General features: G+C 45.5%; 2 protein-coding genes across 2 annotated transcripts in view; both read right to left on the reverse strand.

Moving 5' to 3' along the window:
- Window positions 1-269: 269 nt before the first annotated feature.
- The window catches only part of LOC112644961 (olfactory receptor 5-like), a 37,656-nt gene continuing 15,458 nt past the window's right edge, over window positions 270-22,467 (reverse strand). Inside the window, exon 2 of the mRNA XM_049100257.1 lies at window positions 270-1,789. Within this exon, the coding sequence (XP_048956214.1) occupies window positions 851-1,789 (939 nt within the window). The 3' untranslated portion in view covers window positions 270-850. The remainder of the gene's footprint in view (window positions 1,790-22,467) is intronic.
- Window positions 11,029-16,146, reverse strand: LOC112643668 (olfactory receptor 10A7-like). The gene is made up of 2 exons (XM_025421825.3): window positions 16,050-16,146; window positions 11,029-13,050 (listed from the first exon to the last, which is right to left on the reverse strand). Exons 1-2 carry the CDS (start codon window positions 16,144-16,146, stop codon window positions 12,029-12,031), a joined length of 1,119 nt encoding a protein of 372 aa, XP_025277610.2. The 3' UTR covers window positions 11,029-12,028.

Here is a 22,467-nt window from a genome sequence, read left to right on the forward strand (position 1 = left end):
ATAAAATCTTTTAAAAAATGAATATAGGTAGGGCAGGTGCCTGGGTGGCTCATTTGGTTAAGTATCCAACTCTTGATTTCCACTCAGGTCATGATCTCAAGGTCCCGAGGCTCAGTTCCATGATCAGCACAGAGTCTGTTCGAGATTCTCTCTCTTTCCCTCTGTCCCTCCGCCTGCTCATGCACACATGTGCCTTCTCCCTCTCTCAAATTAATTAATTAATTAATTAATTAATTAAAACCTTAAAAATAGTATAGATGGGTAATAGCTAGTACAAACGAATGGGGAAAAGATTGAGATAAAAGCCCTATCTTAATTATATATATGCCATATTGCCATGTCAAAGACATAAATCTATTTCCTTTTATTTAGTCACCCCAGTGTTTACCTCAGAATGAATAAAATGTACCTAATCCATCCACTTGGTGGATATTAGGTTGTTTCTGATTTTTTTCAATACAAAGATGCTGTGAAGATCCTCCTATATATCATCTATCTCTACTTGTGGGAACCATATAGAAACATTTGTTAAGTATTTGTCATTCTAAGAATAAAATGATGGGGTTGTTAAATTTGGATTTCTAGGTTTACTAATAAAGTTGACCATCTTGTCATGTGAGTTACCAGTCACTCATCATTCATCAGCGATGACTTGCTTTCTCATAGACATTGTTCACTTCTTCCATGGGTAATTCAGATTTTATTACTGATTGAAATGAACTCATTGTTTGTGAGATGGGAAACATATTCCTGCAGTTTTTCTTTGGCCTGTCAGTATTATGTTTGGAATTGCGTGGCCATAGAAGTTTTTCAATCAGGAGATGAGAGGTCCAATTATTCAAGACCATGTTCAAGGCCAGTGGAGAGTTTTCCGAAGCACCACATGGACCTCTTTGTTCCTCAGGCAGTAGATGATGGGGTTGCACATGGGCGTGACTACCGTGTAGATGACTGACAGCACCTTGTTGAGGTCCATGGATTTGATACGGCTGGGACGGCAGTAGATGAAGAGGGCTGCTGAGTAGAAGATGCCCACCACAATCAGGTGGGAGGCACAGGTGGAAAAGGCCTTGCGTCGGGCAGCGGCTGATGGCATGAGGAGCACAGCCACCACGATGGCTGAGTAGGAGGCTAATGCTGCCAACAGTGTTCCACAGAAGATGACGATGGCAGAGATGAAGTCCACCAGCTCCGTCAGGGCCACGTGGGTGCAAGACAGGTTGAGCAGAGGGGAGACATCACAGAAAAATTGGTTGAGGACATTGGGGCCACAGCAGGACAGGCTGGCAATGCAAGATGTCTTGACCACTGAGACCAGCAGCCCCCCAATCCATGAAGACAAGGCCAAGCCCAGGCAGACCTGGGGCCTCATGAGCAGTGGGTAGTGGAGTGGGCGGCAGATGGCCACGTAGCGGTCATAGGCCATGGAGGCCAGGAGGGTGCACTCCGTGCAGATGAGGACTATAAAGAAGAATAGCTGGGTCATGCAGGCTGTGAAGGGTACATGGCAGGGTCCAGTCCAAAGCCCCAGGAGCAGACTGGGCATGGTCACTGACACATAGCACATCTCTAGGCAGCTCAGGTTACCCAAGAAGAAGTACATGGGCTTGTGGAGCTCGCTGTGACTGCAGATGAGGTAGATGATGAGGGTGTTTTCCAGGAGGGTCAGCAGGTAGAGGGTCAGGAAGACAGCAAACAGGGCATTCCTTATGCCCGGCCTGGTGGACAAACCCAGCAAGACAAACTCCTGGACTCTGGTCATGTTGCCCAACTCCAGAGAACTCTCCATCTGCAGAGAGACAAATAAAGTGTATTGACGTTCTGGTCTCTTCAAAGACACTTAGTTAGAAAAAAAAATAGGGAGTATGTTCACAGTGAGTGAAACCCTAGGACTGGGCTAGCCCAGCTTCTGTTGGAAATTGACTTTTACAGACAAACGCTGAATAGACTTTGGAGAATAGACAAACTCTGAGCATGAGATCACCGTCATTACTCTGATTGGTCTTCCTAAGTCTGAATCTTTATATAATCAGACTGCCTGAAAATTGGGAGAAAATCACTGGCCTCCGATAAGGTTGTTACAATAAATAAGGCAGTAGATGAGAATTGGTATAGCAAATAAGAAATTAGGATTGTTATTTCTGTTCCAAAAAAAGTTCTTTTTTCCCCTCTTTGTATACTTTGCATAGGAATTTGGGAGTATTTTTAAAAATCTGGAGTAGAGCAAGACTGCCAGCTCCCTTGTTTGAAAAGGTTCCTCTTCTCAATGTAAACTTATTTTGATAATTGTATTGTAGGTCACCAATGATGGTGTTCAAGAAGAGCACAGAGGGAGGAATCCCCCAAAAGACTGACATGTCTTTCAGCAGAAGGTCGCAAATAACACTCATTGTATCAATGTGAGGGACTGCAAATACACATAGGTGTTATTTTCACACTGATACATTTCAGAAAATCGAAGCTGACAGGAAAAAAAATTGTTAAGACACAAGAGGATATATGATCTCATAATTGATACTTCCACAACTCATTGAGTGCCTTGTATGCATTATTTACTTGCCATCAATCCTACTTATATACATTGGTTTTATGCCATAAGACAGGTATGGAGCCCAAACAGATACATTCACTTGCCCAAGACCACACTGCCAGGACATAACACAAAGAAGGTAACACAGCTGGGCAGACATTTATGCTGTCTAGTCCCATTCCATTTCATCTTTACAGTCAAGCCTGAAAAGTCTGCACCTGGGACATGGGAAGTAAAGAGCCGACAAGTGATCCAGCTGGAGAATTCTGACTATAAGGCTATCTATCATTCACAGAATTCATTCAATGGCATTCAATGAACCTCCCTTTGTATGCTAGCTATTGGGAATGCATGGGTAAAGAAGATAGTCCAGGTCTATGGCCACTGACTTCCTTTGAGAAAGAGTCGATGAACACACAAACCACCACCACCACCACCACCACCAAAAACAATTCCAAGTTACAGGGGGCCCTTAGATAGCAGTTCACGGCTACATAAGCAGAAATAATTGAGGATAAACTAATGACAGAGGTCAGTATCTGCCAAATGTTCATAAGAAAGATGTTTACCCTGCACAGCAACGTTAGGGATGGAAGGTGACCTGAGAGCCTCTCAAATTATGTTAGCAGAGACCTGTAAGACTCAGAGCATCAGAGCCTTCCAAGAGGCCGGATTTGTAGATCCTAAGGTTCTGTGCAAAGGCATGAGGATCATAGGATAATTTCGCCCTGAGGACATACATGTGTATATTACTGCATGAATGTAGGTGGGCAGCCAAGGATCAGGGGTGTGACTCCACCGACTCGCTTTAGAGCTGTCAAGCAGAACTTGCACCCCAGTAAACACTTCCTGGATTGGAGTCCACTCACCTTTCATTTCCCATTCCATCCCAGTCCTTCCCCCCAACTGAGATTTCTTGCTCCCCCTCTTTTTGGCTCTGCGTCTGATCTTCATTATCCTCTTATCCGTATCCACTCAATACATACCTCCTCCAAAGATCCTTTTCTGAGTTGCCTTTCCTAACTTAGGACTTCAGATGAACTAAGAGATCCCTGGATAACCTGCAGCAAAACCAGTGAGTGCACCCCTGAAGGCACATTAGCATCCCAAATCCCAAAACTAGATATTCAAAAATATCTAGATATACCATCTCAAAGATAGTTGTTATCCAGGAATTCTTTGCTAAGACTGTGTGTGCTAGGTTCGAAGGAGATATGGTGGTCAGTAAGAGAACATTCCTGGTCCCCACAGCAATCTGGGCCATGGAGCTTTCTCTATCTGGCTCCTTGAGCGTTCTACTTAATTTCTGTTGTGTGTTACTTAAAAATATAGATAACCATCTCCCTCCTGAGCTATTTAATTTCCTCACTGTCAAAAGAGAGACAACATAATGTTGTGGCTGAAGCTTGAGCTCAAAGTTATACAGAAGTGGGTTTCAATCTGTTGTTCTAAATGAAACTCAGAATTCCTCTCATGAGAAGACAGACCCTTGGCTGGTAAAGTGTTTAACGGTAGTTATTTATTAAGTAAGGGGCTTTGTGCAAAGAAGCAATACACCAAAAGTGATGGCTATATGGGCATGAACCAACCTGGTATTAGCCTCAAAGTGTTCAAGAACTTCCAAGCAAGAAAGTCACTCAATCTGTTTAAATCTGCCTCATAAATTAATACACAATTATGGATAAGTACTAATTGGGGGTTACATCAGTTAAAAGTAACTGAATACTTTTCTAAAGCATTCAAAGTCAGTGCCTGGTATACTTTGGATATTCTATAAAAGAAAGTTTCTTTCTGCTGTTCCTTGTCCTCACCGCCAAAGAATAACATTTGGTCTCCCCATATGATGGTCAAAGGACAGCAGCTTCAGATCCGTTCTTGCTGATGCTGCCCCTGGAAGAGGCTCAGATGCTCAGGTGCATTCAGCTCCTACCTGGAGGAGGAGATGTTGAAGAATAGAGTCACTTTTCAGTCCACATTGGAAAGCTGTTGTTGGTCCTGAATGAGGCATCCACTTCCCCACCCTTGTTTCACCTTCTTCGTAGTTCTGAATGCTCTAAGTTGCTGAGTTGACTCTCCTCATGGTGAAAAGGAAGCAGGGATGCCAGCTTAAATTGGAGCTCTGGACCTCAGAGACCTCCTCTGGTCTCTGCAGACTTGGAGAATAGTTGATGGGAAAAGCACTTATGGGCAGCCCGGGTGGCTCAGTGGTTTGACGCCTGCCTTTGGCCCAGGGCATGATCCTGGAGACCCGGGGTTGAGTCCCACGTAAGGCTCCCTGCATGGAGCCTGCTTCTCCCTCTGCCTGTGTCTCTGCCTCTCTCTCTCTCTCTGTGTGTGTGTGTGTGTGTGTGTCTTTCATGAATGGATGAATAAAATCTTTAAAAAGAAGAAGAAGAAAAACACTTCTACTGACACTCTTTGGAGGCTTAAGGGGAGGAGGAGCCTCAGAGCCACTCTCAGTTCAGGCCATCATACATTGATTTCTTCCCAAATGCCCTGTCTTGTGTTTTGGTCCTGGGGCATAAAGATAAGTGGTAAATTGTTCCTGCCTTTGGTTGATAAGTTTGGTTATGGAAACACATGTTCATAACTTGTTCTGAGAAGAGCTAATGCATCTGAGGACTACAGGAGAAGACTTTCCAGTAGAAATTGGAGGCTAAGACAATGCTGCCCATTGAAAGTAATGGCAGGAATGGGTATCTGCATCTCTGTGTTCATAGCAGTATACTCACAATAGCCAAAAGATGGAAACAATCCAAGTGTACATGGATGGAGGCAATGATAAGCAAAATGTAATATATACAGAGAATGGAATTCAACTATCCATAAAAAGGAAGGAAATTCTGACACATGCTGCTACTACACAGATGAATCTTGAAGACTATGCTAAGTGAAATAAGCCAGTCACAAAAGGACAGATGTTGTGTGATGTCACTTATATGAGGTGCCTAGAGGAGTCAAATTCCTAGAAAAAGAGAGTAGAATGGTGGATTCCAGGGGCCAGAGGAGAGAGAAATGGGGAGTTAGTGTACAATGGCTACAGAGCTCCCATTTTCCCAGATGAAGTGTTCTGGAGATGGGTTGCAGTGATGGTTGCACAAGAGGTGAATGTGCTTAATGCCAGAGAACTGTACACCTAAAGATGGTTAACAAGGTCAAATTTTATGTTATATACATCTTTCCACAATTAGAATCACTATAACCTTTATATCCACCCTTAAGATATTTGTGTGACTCTTTCCACACCTTTATCCTTGCTCACACAAATATCCAGAGATCCAAAGTACATTGACTCCTGAGGAACTTTGCCCAAACTATTCTTTCTGACAAGAGATTACCTTTTCTCACAATGAAATTCAATTCAACCCTTTAAATTTCACATGAAACTTCAGTCTTTGAAAAATATTAACCTTCTCTCGTCTCTAGCCACATAGAATTAGTTCCCTTCTCTGATAAAACAGGATGGTGTGATGTAATCACTTCTGGGACCACGTGGGTGATCGGTCAGTGTTGGTTAAACACCCTCCAAATGAGGTTGTGGAAATGTTCTGTAGAGTTGAAGCCTGACAGATGATATTTAGTTCTTGACTCAAATCTCATAGCTGCAGGACTTTCATGATTTACTCCCATTCTGAATCTCCCTATAAGATAACCCTTCCTTCTTCCCAGGGTCATTGAGAGGATAAAATTATTTAAGGCATATAAGTCTCTGAGCTCAGTGCAAATTAAATACCCCACATTTGGAAGCAATATTATTATTATTGCCACGAGACAGGTATTTTTTTTATTTTTTATTTTTTATAAATTTATTTTTTATTGGTGTTCAATTTGCCAACATATAGAATAACACCCGGTGCTCATACCATGAGACAGGTATTAAACCAAAACATCTTTTGGAAAATTATATTAGCAAATATGCATCACATGTCCAGTGTGGTGATTGACACTTAGTAGATATTCAATACATACTAGTTCATCTCCATCCCAATGCTCAAAATAATGACTTAGTGCATTGCTACTACAACGTCCTTCACACTAAATTGTGACTTTTTTATCTTATGTGTCCTCAAGGAGTTATTTCAAAAGAAGAAATTTGCCTTTTCTTTCTGTGTCCACAGAGGCAAGCACAGGTCTTAACTCAGTGCATACTCCAGGGATGTTTGATGATGGGGAGGGGGTAGGATAAAACTAGAGGTCTGCTTTCCACTTCCTAGAAAGTTCTGGGTCTCATTCTTGACTTCAGAAGGCTTTCTCATGATACATCCAGGGATGGAGGAAACAGGAGGTAAGAGGAGGGATCTGGGAGAATGGTGGCCTGGAACCAAGTGTCCCAAAAGTTTTTTGTGCTCTTTGGTTGTTGGAGGGTCTTAGTTGGAGACTAGAACTCAAAAGTCAGGGTTTATGAAGCCATGAGGTTCTTAAATCTAGTACCAATTGGGTCATGTTTTCTTTTCTTTTTTAATTTTTTATTTATTATTTATGATAGTCACACACACAGAGAGAGAGAGAGAGAGAGAGAGAGAGAGGCAGAGACACAGGCAGAGGGAGAAGCAGGCTCCATGCACTGGGAGCCCGACATGGGATTTGATCCCGGGTCTCCAGGATCGCGCCCTGGGCCAAAGGCAGGCGCCACCCAGGGATCCCTGGGTCATGTTTTCTTTCTTTAAGATTTTATTTATTTATTTGAAAGAAAGAAAGAAAGAGCATGAGCAGAGGGGCATTGGGAGAGGGAGAAGCAGACTCCCCGCTGAGCAGGAAGCCCAATGTGGGGCTTGATCCCAAGACCCTGAGATCATGACCTGAGCTGAAGGCAGATGCCCAACCAACTCAACTATGCAATTGCCCCTGGGTCATGTTTTCAGGAAGAACCTGAAACATTGGTGAGAAGGACAAAAAACCCAAGAACATCTTGAGAAGAGTGGGGGGGGGGTTGTATATATTTTTTTATTGGAGTTCGATTTGCCTACATATAATGTAACACTCAGTGCTCATCCCGTCAAGTGCCCCCCTCAGTGCCCTTCACCCAGTCACTCCATCATCCCACCCACCTCCCCTTCCACTACCTCTTGTTCGTTTCCCAGATTTAGGAGTCTCTCATGTTCTGTCACCCTCTCTGATATTTCCCACTCATTTTCTCTCCTTTCCCCTTTATTCCCTTTCACTATTTTTTATATTCCCCGAATGAATGAGACCATATAATGTTTGTCCTTCTCCGATTGACTTACTTCACTCCGTATAATACCCTCCAGTTCTATCCACGTTGAAACAAATGGTGGGTATTTGTCGTTTCTAATGGCTGACTAATATTCCATTGTATACATAGACCACATCTTCTTTATCCATTCATCTTTCAATGGACACCGAGGCTTCTTCCACAGTGTGGCTATTGTGGACATTTCTGCTATAAACATCGGGGTGCAGGTGCTCCGGCATTTCACTGCATCTGTATCTTTGGGGTAAATCCCCAGCAGTGCAATTGCTGGGTCATAGGGGAGCTCTATTTTTAACTCTTTGAGGAACTTCCACACAGTTTTCCAGAGTGGCTGCACCAGTTCACATTCCCCACCAACAGTGCAAGAGGGTTCCCCTTTCTCCACATCCTTGAGAAGAATGTTTTAAAGATTTGTAAAAATTTATTCATGAGAGACACAGAGAGAGGCAGAGACATAGGCAGAGGGAGAAGCAAGCTCCCTTTGGGGAGCTCGATGCGGAACTCGATCCTAGGACCCCAGGATCATAACCTGAGCAGAAGGCAGATGCTCACCACTGAGCCACCCAGGCATCCCTTGAGAAGAGCTTTTTAAAGTGACTTTGGCAACCATTGGGTCCAGGCCAAACCCAGAACTGCAGTGTCAGGCAGGGAAACAGCCCGATGCTGTATCATTTTAAGTCCTTTGGTTGCTAAAAAGAGAAGCTAACTGGATCACTTAAGCCAAGAAAGTGGTTGGATACTGCAGGGTTGATGAAGAACCATATTTTTCCAGGATCATGGACCAGGAGAGTTTTGGTAAACCAGATAAGAAGTACTAGGCCACCATAGAGAAAAGTCAGTTCCATATTCTGTGCTTGTTTCACTCAGTAATCCAATTCCAGGGAGAAAGTGCTGGAATGGTTTAGTTTAGGGATACCAAATCAACACCCTGTATACGGTGAGGGCAGAGGGAAGCACTTTGGGTCTTTGTTGTTGTTGTTGTTGTTGTTGTTGAGGGAAGTACTTTGATCAAACTGCCAAAGACAAAAGACTGTAGGGAATATGGTCCATATAGTTTCCCAAAGACAAATCCACATACAGTTATCAGGAAGGGGGAATGAGTACACAGCAGGAGAATCAACGGATCTCATGAGAGATGCCCTATGGCTGAGGAAAGTGGTGGCTTATCGGATGCCAGGAGGCTCAGCCTTTTACCTCTTCCTCTCCACAACTGCACTGGGGACGGGGTTGATGGTTCAATGACTGTGGAGGCCGAGAAAATTTTAAGGCCATTCCACTTTAAGTTCAGCGTTAGCACAAGTACAGCCATCCCAGGCCCCTGTGAATAAGAGCTGAAATTTACATTACCTCAGTTCCAGGAAGAAAACAGCTTATGCTGAGTGAAGTAAGTCAGTCGGAGAAGGACAAACATTATATGTTCTCATTCATTTGGGGAATATAAATAATAGGAAAGGGAAAATAAGGGAAGGGAGAAGAAATGTGTGGGAAATATCAGAAAGGGAGACAGAACGTAAAGACTGCTAACTCTGGGAAACGAACTAGGGGTGGTAGAAGGGGAGGAGGGCGGGGGGTGGGAGTGAATGGGTGACGGGCACTGGGTGTTATTCTGTATGTTAGTAAATTGAACACCAATAAAAAAAAATAAAAATAAAAATAAAAAATAAAAAAAAAGAAAACAGCTTACAGCTTAACGCCCTAGAAAGCCTCATATTAGAATAAGAACAGAGCCCAAGCCAAGGGCAAGAAGCCCCATATTATAATGAGAACAGAGCCCAATGCCCTGGAAGGCCCCATATCAGAATGTAAACAGAACTTGAGAAATTCCTCCACCCCTTCTGGAGGTCCCCTAGACCAGCCCTTAAAACTAAGCTGAAACCCACCTTGGGGTCCAAGTCCCTGCTCCGCTGTGTCGGGTATACTTGGACCCAAGCTCGAGCTTGTAAATAAACCCTCGTGTGTTTGCATCGGTGTCAGCTCCTTGGTGGTTTCCCGGATTCGCAATCTTGGGCACAACATGACCACTTCTATATTTCAAAGGATAGTAGTACTGAAGTTCCTAGTCTTGGTCACAATTGTCCAAAGAAGTAGGTCAAGCAGATTTCAGCGGTGAAGACTCAGAGTTTCAAAGTAGGAAAAAGAGTTTGGTTAGATTGTAGACCACTTTCCCTTTAGTATTTGCATTGGGGTTGATGTGTTGGCCTTCTTTGCCCTCTCCCTTCTAATAGGGATCTGCTAAACTAGTAGATCCATATCCTTATATTGGAATCACCCAGGACTTATGTTTGCATGAATACATATTCCTGGACTGTGAGCACAAAGTTTCTGATTTGATAGATTGGGTGGGGCCCAGCCTGGGTTTGACATCTCCATGCTGAACGACCACCCCAGGTGTTTCTGAACCACATCTTTAAAAAATGCTGTGCATTCCTGAAAGGTCATGAGGGCACAGACTATATTACATTATTCACCACAGTGTCCTGAGAGCCTCGAGAAGTGCCTGACTTGTTTGTTGTTTGATGCCAAATTAAGGAGAAGACACCTGGGAAGATGAAAGCATTGGCAGAACTGGTCTGATGACAAAGAACAGAAACTCATTCAGTCTGGTGCAGTAGTTGTATTTTTATACTGTTTGTCATATTAGATTACCACCGTAATCCTGAGTGGTGGCAGGGCAGGGGTTATTCCTCACACCCTTTCCTGTTTATACAGGGTGAAACTGAGCCTCAGAGAGACTAGTCCAACAACCCACATTGAAGGGTTTTAGTCCATCCAACTCCAAGTCCCTTAACACCAAATCCAGCATCCTGGGAGTACTATAGTACATTACCTTCCAAGGGTGGAGCTTCTGGGTTTCTAATCTATGAGGATAGCTATGTGAATAATGAATGGAGACCATTAACTGAGCACCAACTGTGTTCCAAGCACTGTGCTAGATGCTTCCATACATCTCTTTGTTTAATGGTAACAACTCAGTGTAGGAAGTATGGCTACTATTCCCGCTTCACAGATGAGAAGACTGAGGCTCAGGAAAGTCAAATCCTAGTTTGTACAACCAAGAAAATAAAGAGAGACAATTCAGATCCAGGTTTGTCTTCTAGAAAAACTAGATCCCTTCAAAAGTAGCCCATAAACTGAAGGGAAGAAACTTCTCCTCTGATGTATTTACCCATATTCAAAAAAATATTCTTACTGAGCTTTAGAGAAGAAATAACGTAATTCGTGTACCAGGCTAGTTATTAGAGATCAGTAAATCAGGGCACTGAGAAGGATAGGACATCAACCCAAATTGGCTTAAATAAAAGACAAATTTACTCGTTCACCTAAGAGGAATTCCTAAGGGCAAGACACACTTTGGGCATGGCTGGATCCAGAAACTCGACAAAATCAGAACCACATCTTTCCCCCCACCCACCACCATTGGTTCTGATTTTCTTTGCAATGACTCCATTATCAAGCAGGAACTCCTCTGTTAAAGACCAGAAGACCAGATAGCTGATTGCCTCTACAAGCTTACATCCTTAACAGCTATGAACAAAGAGAAGTTTGAACAAAAATCTCAGTGTCTGGCTCTCCAAAGTTAAGATCTAAAGCCCCTAACTACTTAGTCCTCCCTTTATCGATAGCGTTTGTCTTATAATCTTAGAGTTCCTCCCACAAAGACACAGAGTGTATTTCCTTACCCCATGACTTTGGATATGGCCATGTGACTTGCATTGACTAATGGTATCTTATTGGGTGGCACATGACCATAGCTTTGAAAATCATTTGAACAAGGGAGCCTTCTCATTCAGCTATTGTAATGAGAAAAACCATGCCAGAGCTCTGTTCCCAGGAGAAAAATGGGAAATGTGTGGACCAGAGGGTCTTCTAGCTAAACCAAGCCTATGATGGTGAGCACTCATGGGCATGAGCCAAGATCAGAAGAACCACCCAGATGACACCAACCCAAATTAGCTAACCCTCAGCTGATTGACGATTAACAGCAATATGTGACATGTTTTAATACAGTACATTCTAGGATGGTTTTCCATGCAGTACTCTTGTGGCACTTACTAATAATACACTCTAGTTGGCCCAATTAGGTTCATTTATCCACCACTACCAAATAATAGTAATCAGGGATTGAATGCTCTGCCACGAGCCTTTTCTTGGACAGGAAGGTGGAACCAGCACCACCATGACCGGAAGAGGAAAACAATAGAGTTTTCCAGAAAAAAGTCAGAGCACTGTATGATATATTTGCACATAGATCCGTGTCAAACATCCATCAACAATTCCTGAAGAAGTCATTCATGGGGTCCAGATTCCTGGCCATGGCAACACACGCGTCCCAGGGCAGCCCTCACCTCCTTGTTTCGAAGGCTGTAGATGAGGGGGTTGAGCATGGGGGTTACCAGGGTGTAGGACAAGGACACCACCTGCTTGCTCTCCGGGGAGTAGCTGGCCTTGGGTCGCAAGTGGATGACCCCCGTGGTGCCATAAAACAGAAGCACCACGACGAAGTGAGAGGCGCACGTGGACAGGGCCTTGTGGCGCCCCCTGGCAGATGGCATCCGCAGCACGGTGGCCAGAATCTTGGTGTAGGACGCGGCTATCAGACAGAAGGGAACCATGATAACCAGCACCGTGGCCGCCAACACGTTGGCCTCGAAGACTCTGGTGTCTGCACACACCAGGCTCAGCAGAGGCGCGATGTCACAGAAGAAGTGGCGGATGCCTCGGGGCCCGCAGAAGGGGAAGCGGAACAGCCAGATGGTGAAGACCAGAGACACAGGGACGCCAGCCAGCCAGCACGTGGCGGCCAGCAGGTGGCAGAGCCGCGGGCTCACGATGGCGCCATAGCGCAGAGGCCTGCAGATGGCCACGTAGCGGTCCCAGGCCATGGTCGTCAGGAGGAAGCACTCGGACGTGACGCAGGACAACACCAGCAGCAGCTGCAGGGCGCAGCCGGCGGGAGACACGCCCCGCCCGGGCCGCAGCAGGGTCAGAAGCAGCTGCGGCACGATGTCCAGCGAGAAGCACATCTCCACCAGGGCCAGGTGGCGCAGGAACAGGTACATGGGCGCGCGCAGGGCCGGGTCCAGGGCGGTCAGCAGCACGATGAGCGCGTTGCCCAGCAGCGTGAGCAGGAACATGGCCAGGAAGAGCGTGGCGAGCAGCGGCCGCAGCGCGGGCACGTGCGCGAAGCCCAGCAGGACCAGCTCCCTGGGGACGCAGCTCTGGTTGGCGCAGGGGGGGGCTTCGGGGGCGCCCGGGGGGGCCCAGGCGGTCGGCATGGCCCCGGGCGGGGGCGTGGCGGGCAGGAAGCCTGCGGGAGGGGACGGGTTGAGCTGAGGCTATGGAGAGCAGAGCTGCACCTGCCGGGGCTCTGTCTCCTCAGTGGGTGCTGCCCAGAGCAGATAAGCTCATGCCATGTGCAGGGCCCTCCCTGAGGGCCCCCATGAGCCTGGTAGGAGATCCCGGGGCTTACAAGGCTCACAAAGCCCTGACTGGCCTGGCCCACCCACCTTCTGACCTCTCCTCCATGGAGTTGCATCCACCATGCCTGATCCTGCCTCAGGGCCTTTGCACTTGCTGTTCCCTCTGCTTGAGATATTTTTCTCTTGAATGTTTGTGCTCCTGTTTACTTCTCTTCTTAAAAATATGAACTAAGGTGCCCCTCCTTCACAGAGATCTCTTCCTCTATGACCTGGTTTCAAGTATCTTCTCCACAACATGTACGCACACTAGCCCCTCTCTATGACTTCATTTCATTTCTAAAACACATCTGAAGTAACTTGGTTTATTTGCTTACTTTTCTGTCGTCTGTCTGCCCCACTTAGAGGGTCACATCTGTCAGTACTTTTCTGCCTGCTTTGGAGTGGTGTCTGGCATGGGAAAGAGTGGCTAAAACATAGTAGGTGCTCCATAATATTCAGTCCATTTAATGATTGAGTCTCTTTTCTGTAGATGACAGATAAAAGAATGTACTTTCTCCACACAAAATATTTTTTGTTCTGTTTGTCCTGAGCCTATTTTATCTCATTTTTTTTAAATGTTGGTTTTGACAACCAAATCAGTGGTTCTCCACTGGAGATGATTTAGCACCTCCATCCCCCACTGGGGGACTGTGTATGGTAACATTTTGAGTTGTTATATTTGAGGTTCTATTGGCATCTACTTGGTAGAAGACAAGGGCACTGTTAAACATCATACAGTGGTGCCTGGATGGCCCAGTGGTTGAGCATCCACCATTGGCTCAGGTCGTGATCCGGGGTCCTGGGATTGAGTCCCCCATCGGGCTCCCTGCAGAGAGTGTGCTTCTCCCTCTGCCTATGTCTCTGCCTCTCTCTCTGTGTCTCTCATGAATAAATAAAATCTTTTTTTAAGAACTTTATTTAAAAAAGAACATTACGAAAAGTAACAAAACTCTGGCAGGTGCACAAAATCTCTGGCAGCCCCTAATTGTATCAGTCTGTATAAGAGACTCAGGAGTTTACCAGATTCCTGTCTGAGGAGTTACTTTTTCTGGTCTATGGAAAGCTCCTAGAGGAACAGAAGGGCAATGCCATTGGTTCCTCATCCTGCCCGTGTGGGCTTCTGATTTTTTTTTTTTGTAATTTTTTTTTATGATAGTCACAGAGAGAGAGAGAGAGAGAGAGAGGCAGAGACACAGGCAGAGGGAGAAGCAGGCTCCATGCACCGGGAGTCCGACGTGGGATTCGATCCCGGGTCTCCAGGATCGTGCCCTGGGCCAAAGGCAGGCGCTAAACCGCTGCGCCACCCAGGGATCCCTGATTTTATTTTTAATACAGTCTTGTCTGACAGTTTTGGTTTCACCTTCACACAGTTTTTGGGAGATTCTCTTCCTCATGCAATCACGTGGACCATGGCCACAGCCTCATCAGTCTTCCCATCTCCCCTCACTCCTCAACATTCATGGTATCCACACTCAGCAAAATCTACTCCCTCTCCTGTGGAATTTTTATCATTTCCTTTGCCCTCCTGGGAAAGACATAGATACACCTTCAGGTCAGCAGTTATGCCCAAGGAGGGAAAGAGAGAGACTAATCATGTACATGCCAAGCATTCACACAGGACTCACTGTGTACTGAGTCTCAAGCACATTACTAGTGCATGCACACAACAGTCCTATACACTAGGTACTGTCATGCCCAAATAACCATGAACTAACAGCCTATGTCCCCACAACTCATAGAGGGAACATAGCAGCCAGTGTCTGAGCTTGGCCAGAATGATTCACCCTGGCTTCCCCAGGAGAGTGTCCACACTCATCAGGGGAGGAGGTCTCACTTGCAAACAATGGCTACCAGTCATAATGTGTTAAACACAGCAAGACAGACAGAAACAGAGACAGAGAGAGACACACAGAGAGAGAAATCAGTAAAAACCTGGTGAATCTTGGAGAATGTCTGGGGGTTTTTTAGGCCACACAGAGGATTTTGACCATTGGTCTCTTACAACAATAAGAATGCTTTTAATCCTGTAAAGGGCTCTCAAATTCTCCAGCGAAGTCCACAGAATAAGCAAAGTTCACACAAAACCTCTTGATGACCCTCTTGGAGGGCAGGGACCTTCTCTGGCATGGTCCCTGATGAACCCCCAGTGACTGACCCAGTACCTGGCACACGAAGGTGAGTCCTCTATGTGAGGACACCCTCTCTGGATAATTCCTCCTGCGATACAATTCCCAGTCAATGGCTGTTAATGTCCCTCAGAAGCCCGCCAACCCCCACCACTGGCCACATCCAGGATGATCCACGCAGAGGGTGCAGAATGACAATTGCCTCCTTCCATGCAGCTTCAGGTCACCTAGTATGCTCACCTCTAGATAGGAAAGGAACCATCGGCCATGAAAAAATTCCCTTAAATGATAGGTTTCATGCAAACAGCACTACTGGTGCTAACAGCACTAGCTTGCTATAGGAGACTAAGGTTAGAGCTGAGCTACCCCACCAAATACAAAGGTGAAAGCAGCCTTGAGTGAGAGCTCGGGGCAATAGCTTAGCTGGGATGAGTGGAGGAGACTCCCTCATCTATAAAGGGAGGTGATGGTACCTCTGGCTCAGGGATGGTGGGAGGAAAAAGGCCCAGTAAGCACTTCCAACTGTTTCAGGGAACTGACTCTAAAGCCAGCTAGATGGAGACTTAAACCCAAGTTCTGCCATTTGCTAGCTGTGAGTTCCAAAATCTCTCTGAGCCTGTTTCCTTGCCTGCAGACTGATGGTGTCTACCCCCATAAGACTGCTGAGAATTCGCTGAGATCATGCAGAAGGCTTAGGACACAATGAGCATTCAATAACTGACAGAAGTGATCATCTGCCTCATCACCACCATTATTATCATCATCCTCTTCATCGCCAACTTTCATTGCCATCATCAACATCACCATCATCATCACCATCACCATCATCATGATCACCATCACCATTATCATCATCATCATTGTCATCATCACCATCAATATCATCATCATCATCACCATTACCATCGTCATATCATCATCACCATGACCACCACCATCATCATCACCATCGCCATCAAAGAATGATGGTCATGGGGAACCCCAGCCCTTTCTTCCCCTTGCAGCCTGGAGCCCTTACCTTCACGGAGGACCCACTTACCTTCTGCTTCTTGGTCTGTCTGAAAGTGAGGACAAAGTTCTGACTGTCCCCCTTGATCCAGGAGTTTCCAGGGCTGACTGAGATTACAGGAGCCAGAGATTTCAATCTTTGGCTCTGGCCACACAATGAGAGCCCTAAGGACCTAACCCACAGAGAATTCTGCTCATTACCAAATTGGTGCTTGTGTGTTCCATGTGAAGGCAGAGGGAATTGGGGAGTGAGGAGCCTCTGCTTCTCTGAAGACTCTAGTCTCCACTACATTCCCTCCTCCTGGGCTTCTCCATCTTGTGTTCCTACTGACCTCTTGCTTCCAGAATGTTGCAGAAGGGCTGTATACTGTCTGCTCCTATCACCCATATAAGAAATCCATTCTTTTCATCTTGGCATTCAAGGTCCCCAGAAATCTGCCCCTGCCCACCTCCCCATCTTTATGTCTTAACATGTCCTTGCTATGATTCCCCCACTGCCCCATAACTCTTGGTTACATCAAGGGAGCTGAGATAATCACTGTGCTTATGATTTATGTTTTTTCATGTGTGTCTGCCATGCTTCAATAGCAGAAGTAAAAATAGCCATTTGAAGGACTTATTTTAGGCAGTGGCAGTAGTAGCTATTGAGGGATTGGGTGTTGGGCTTTGCAATCAGAATTCCACCCCTGAGTGCTTGGGTGAAGGGTGTGAGCCCTGTGACCCACAGTTTCCCCTTCTGGAAAAGCACCTGCCTTCCAATATTTCATGCATATGTGATGACCAAGGATCAACATAAATCCTGCTTCTAAGTAACTAGCACAGTGCCTTGTTCTTCCTGTGCCATCAATAGCCGAGCTCTGGTGCTAGCATCACTTCACGCCTAACCACATCACTGCACCTCCAGGGCCCGCATTACATTCGAATCACATTGTGAGCACTTAATAAGTGTTTGGAGAGTGAGTGAGTGAGTGATTGAGTGATGACTGCTGTCATCTGCTGAATGCTTACTTTGCTGTGAGTCAGTTTAGTAAGTCACAGACAGCATTAAGAATGGGATAGAGTGGAGAATATTGGCATCTCTGGATGTAAGGATTAGGGAAGTTCCAGATATATTTCTGTCTATGTCCCTTTCTACTTCAATACGTCCATTTCCATAGACATATCTATGTCACGTCTGTGTTGGAATCAATGTTGCTGTATCTGCATGTCTATCTCTTTGTCCATATTTGTGTCTATATTAATTTTAGATGCTACAGATAGGTGATATCATAAAGCATTTGTCTTTGTTTGGCTTATCTGATTTATCACAATGGCCTCTAGGTCCACCCATGTTGTCACAAATGGCTTAGGTCTGACCACCTGTGTGTGACTGCCATGCATTTCCTACTGGCTGTCTGTAACCTGTTTGTGCCTCCATTTTGTGATTGTAATGTGTAGAGTAAGGATCACAGTACCATCTGCCTGATAAGGATATTCTGCAGCTTGAGTTTCAACATGTAAAGCCCTTCTGAAAATGCTTGGCACATAATAAACTCTATATAAAAGTGTTAGCTATTGTATCTGGCTGACAATGAATGTTTTACACCGATTGGAATTCAAAACCAAACCCAAAAAACAAAACATGAAAGTCCATGCCTGACATACCTATCTTAACAATGATTGTATTGGATTAGCCTTTTGCCCTGTATCAGAGGTTAGTGGCCAACTATGGCTCTGTGCCCATTGTCTACAGCCAGAAAGAAAGAAAAGGAAAGAAAGAAAGAAAGAAAGAAAGAAAGAAAGAAAGAAAGAAAGAAAGAAAGAAAGAAACAGAGGAGGTTTTTACATGATTAAATAAATGGTTGGGAAGAACTGTTATTCAAAATAGTACTAGAAGTCCTAGCCTCATCAATCAGACAAAAAAAAAAAAAAGAAAGAAAGAAAAGGTATTCAAATTGGCAAAGAAGTCAAACTCTCTCTCTTCACAGATGACATAATACTATATATATAAGACCCAAAAGATTCAACCCCAAGATTGCTAGAACTCACACAGCAATTTAGCAATGTGGCAGGATACAAAATCAATGCACAGAAATCAGTGGCATTACTGTACACTAACAATGAGATGAAAGAAAGATAAATTAAGGAGTCAATCCCATTTACAATTGCACCCAAAACCATAAGATACCTAGGAAAAAACCTAACTGAAGAAGTAAAGGATCTATACTCTAAAAACTACAGAACCCTTAGAAAAGAGATCAAGGAAGACACAAAAGAGATGGAAAAACATTCCATGCTCATGGACTGAAAGAATAAATATTGTGAAAATGTCTGTGCTGCCCAGAGCAATTTACACATTCAGGCAATCTCTATCAAAATACCATGGACTTTCTTCACAGAGTTGGAACAAATAATCTTAAGCTTGTATGGAACCAGAAAAGGGCCTGAATAGCCAGAGAAATGTTGAAAAAATAAAACCAAAGCTGGGGGGATCACAATGCCAGATTTCAAGCTGTATTTCAAAGCTGTTATCATCAAGACAGATACATAGATCAATGGAACAGAATAGATAACCCAGAAATTTACCCTCAATTCTATGGCCAACTCATCTTCGACAAAGCAGGAAAGAATATCCAATGGAAAGAAAGATCATCTCTTCAATAAATAGTGTTGGGAAAACTGGAAAGCCATGGCAGAATAATGAAACTGGACCATTCTCTTACACCATACACAAAGATAAACTCAAAATGGTTGAAAGATTTAAAGTGAGACAAGAATCTATCAAAATCCAAGAAGAGTATACAAGCAACAACCTTTTTGAACTTGGCCACAGCAACTTCTTGCTAGACACATCTATGAAGGCAAGGGAAACAAAAGCAAAAATGAACTATTGGGACCCCTTCAAGATAAAAAGCTTCTGCACAGCAAAGGAAACAGTCAACAAAACTAAAAGACAACCTACAGAATGGGAGAAGATATTTGCAAATGACATATCAGATAAAGGGCTACTATCCAAGATTTATAAAGAATTTATCGGGATCCCTGGGTGGCGCAGCGGTTTAGCACCTGCCTTTGGCCCAGGGCGCAATCCTGGAGACCCGGGATCGAATCCCACGTCAGGCTCCCGGTGCATGGAGCCTGCTTCTCCTTCTGCCTGTGTCTCTGCCTCTCTCTCTCTCTCTCTCTCTCTCTCTCTCTCTGTGACTATCATAAATTAAAAAAAAAAAAGAATTTATCACACTCAACACCCAAGCAACAAACAATCCAGTCATGAAGTGGGCATAAGACATGAACAGACATCTCTCCAAAGAAGACATACACATGGCCAACAGGCAAAAGAAAAAATGCTCCACATCACTTGCCATCAAGTAAATACAAATCAAAACCACAATGAGATACCACTTTACACCAATGAGAATGGCTAAAGTTAACAAGACAGGAAACAACAAATATTGGAGAGGATGTGAAGAAAGGGGAACCCTCTTGCTCTATTGGTGGGAATGCAAACTGGTACAGCCACTCTGGAAAACAGTGTGGACGTTCCTCAAGAAGCTAAAAATAGAGTGACCCTATGACCCATCAATTGCACTACTGGGTATTTACCCCAAAGATACTGATGTAGTGAAACGACAGGACACCTGCACCCCAATGTTTATAGCAGCAATGTCCACAATAGCCAAACTGTGGAAGGAGCCACATGTCCTTTGACAGATGAATGGATAAGGAAGATGTGGTCTATGTATACAAAGGAATGTTATTCAGGCATCAGAAGAGACAAATACCCACCATTTGTTTCAACGTGGATGGAACTGGAGGGTATTATACTGAGTGAAATAAGTCAATTGGAGAAGGATAATCATCATAGGGTTCCAATCATATGTGGAATATAAGAAATAGTGAAAGGGATTATAAGGGAAAGGAGGGAAACTGAGTGGGGAAAAATTAGAGAGGAAGACAAACCATGAGAGACTCCTAACTCTGGGAAACAAAAAAAGGGTTGAAGAAGGGAAGGTAGGCGGAGGGATGGGGTAACTGGGTGGTGGGCACTAAGGAGGGCACTTGATGGGATGAGCACTGGGTGTTACACTATATGTTGCAAATTGAACTCCAATAAAAAATAAATAAATAAATAAATAAATAAATAAATAAATAAATAAATAAAATCTATTTAAAACTCTATTATTCTCTGTTCTTTTAAATAAAAAGAAAAACAAAAATGGTTGGAAAGAAAATCAAAAGAATAATACTTTGGGATACATGAGCATTATATATAATTCAAATCTCAGTGTCTCTAAAAAAGGATGTTTGGGGACACAGCCTGGCTCCCTCATTTGTGCACTGTCTCTGGCTGCCATCAGGCTACAATGGCAAACCTGAGAGGTTACAACAGAAAGTACAGAGCTGGCAAAGCTGAGAATATTTACTATCTGGCCCTTTGCAGAAAATGTGGTAGGACCTCTGACCTATGCACAGAAATTCATAGAGACAGAATGCACCTAAGGTGCATGGAAGGTCAGAGAGAGGGAGCCACATGTGCAAGATCGCAGAGCTAGGTGTCCAGCCCTGTGTTTCCAGCCCCTCTGGGTCAGCCCAGTGCAGAGCCCGACCCCTAGAGCCAAGCGAGGGCCCAGCAGGCTGCGGGGCACACCTGGGGATTTTGCAGGCTATACATGAGTGGGTTCAGGACCAAAGTGATGATGAATAGCTTGTGGTGTTCGGTGGGGAGGCGCTAGAGTCTCAGGGGCGCAGGTACCTGGTGGCCACGCCACCATCTAAAAGAGCCGATCCAGCCAGCCAGGTGGGAGCTGCAGGTGGGCTGGACTGAGAGGGGGCTCTTAGCTGGCCCTGGCCACCAGAATCCAGGTGTGGGATGTGAGAATGAAGGCCAAAGGCACAGAGAGAATGGTGTGCCCAAGCCAGAGACCACAGTTGGCTGCGGTGTGGACACACGCTGTCCTCAGCACCTCAGCTGCTGGCACAAGTGGTCACTGCCCTCCAACCTCACCCCCACCAGAAGGTGCATCGTGCACCTGGGGCAGCAGGCCCCATGCCAGGGGCCACCAGGAGCCAAGTGATGCCAGGTAGATCCAGGCCCCGTGGAGGTCAGGGCTATGCCAGGTGCAACCAGGACCCCATGGACGTCGGGGCGATGCTGGGTGGAGCCAGGTCCCAGTGGAGGTTGGGGCAATGTCAGGTGCAGCCAGGACCCCACGGAGGCCGAGATGATGCCAGGTGGAGCCAGGTCCCCGCGGAGGTCAGGGTGATGCCGGGTGGAGCCGGGTCCTGGCGGATGTGGGAATGATGCCAAGTAGTCAGTCAGAGTCATGTGAGGTGGAGCCAGGCTCGCACAGAGGTCAGGGGGGCCAGTGCAGCCAGGTCCCCTCAGAAGTCAGCGCGATGCCAGGTGAGCAGGCAGGGCATCCCAGGGAGGGTGGTGGGCAGCCGGCCTGTGAGCCAGTGCTGCAGGAGCCTAGTTGTCTCTACATGTTTTCTTCCTTCTTTTCCCTCTGCCTAAAGCTTATTTTCATGCACTTGATTTCCTTTCTTCTCCCTTGTCTCTCCCTCCATCCCTACAACTCCTGGCTCCTCACAGTTCTGACCTCCTCTCTCCCTGCAGACTTCTCTGCCCAGACCCTCGCCACCTTCCGTCTGCTGGATTCTTTCCCTCATGGGCCTTTTCTTCTGTTGCCTCATCTTTCATCAACCCTCCCCTCCTTCTCCCTCCTCAGTTCCAGCCCTTGTGTGGGGGCAGGGGACAGTGGGGCAGTGGGGCAGTGTGGTAGCCATCCCACCTCCGCCCTGGAATGGGCAAACACAGGGCAGGCCCAGACAGATGAGAAATCTGACATGTTCCTCCCAAGGGAAGATCCTCCCCAGGAAGTCTCTGCAGGACACCCACCCTCCAACAGTCCCAGAACTTTCCTGGCCTTGCTCCCAGCCAGCCACACCCCTAGAGTTGACCCCAGAGCCCAGCACTGAAGAGGTGCCTGTATGTATTTGTTGGAAGAATGGAGGCTAGTCGCTGAGGGTGAAGGTGTCCCCAATGCATTGGTTCTGTAAAAAGTCTGCCTGTGTCATAGAATAAGGATATGGAATGTGCCTCAGTTTCGTCATTTGTAAGATGCAGACAATTACTATATCTAACCTACAAAT

The sequence above is a fragment of the Canis lupus genome, chromosome 1 (assembly GCF_003254725.2).
Source record: "Canis lupus dingo isolate Sandy chromosome 1, ASM325472v2, whole genome shotgun sequence".
Taxonomy (NCBI): domain Eukaryota; kingdom Metazoa; phylum Chordata; class Mammalia; order Carnivora; family Canidae; genus Canis; species Canis lupus.

Coding starts and splice junctions, on each gene's coding strand:
- LOC112643668 (XM_025421825.3), bottom strand. CDS start 16,146: ATGGTGATGATGATGGTGATGTTGATGATGGCAATGAAAGTTGGCGAT. Junction 13,051..16,049: donor TGAGGCAGATGATCACTTCT/GTCAGTTATTGA, acceptor CCCCTCCCGCAG/GCTTCCTGCCCGCCACGCCC.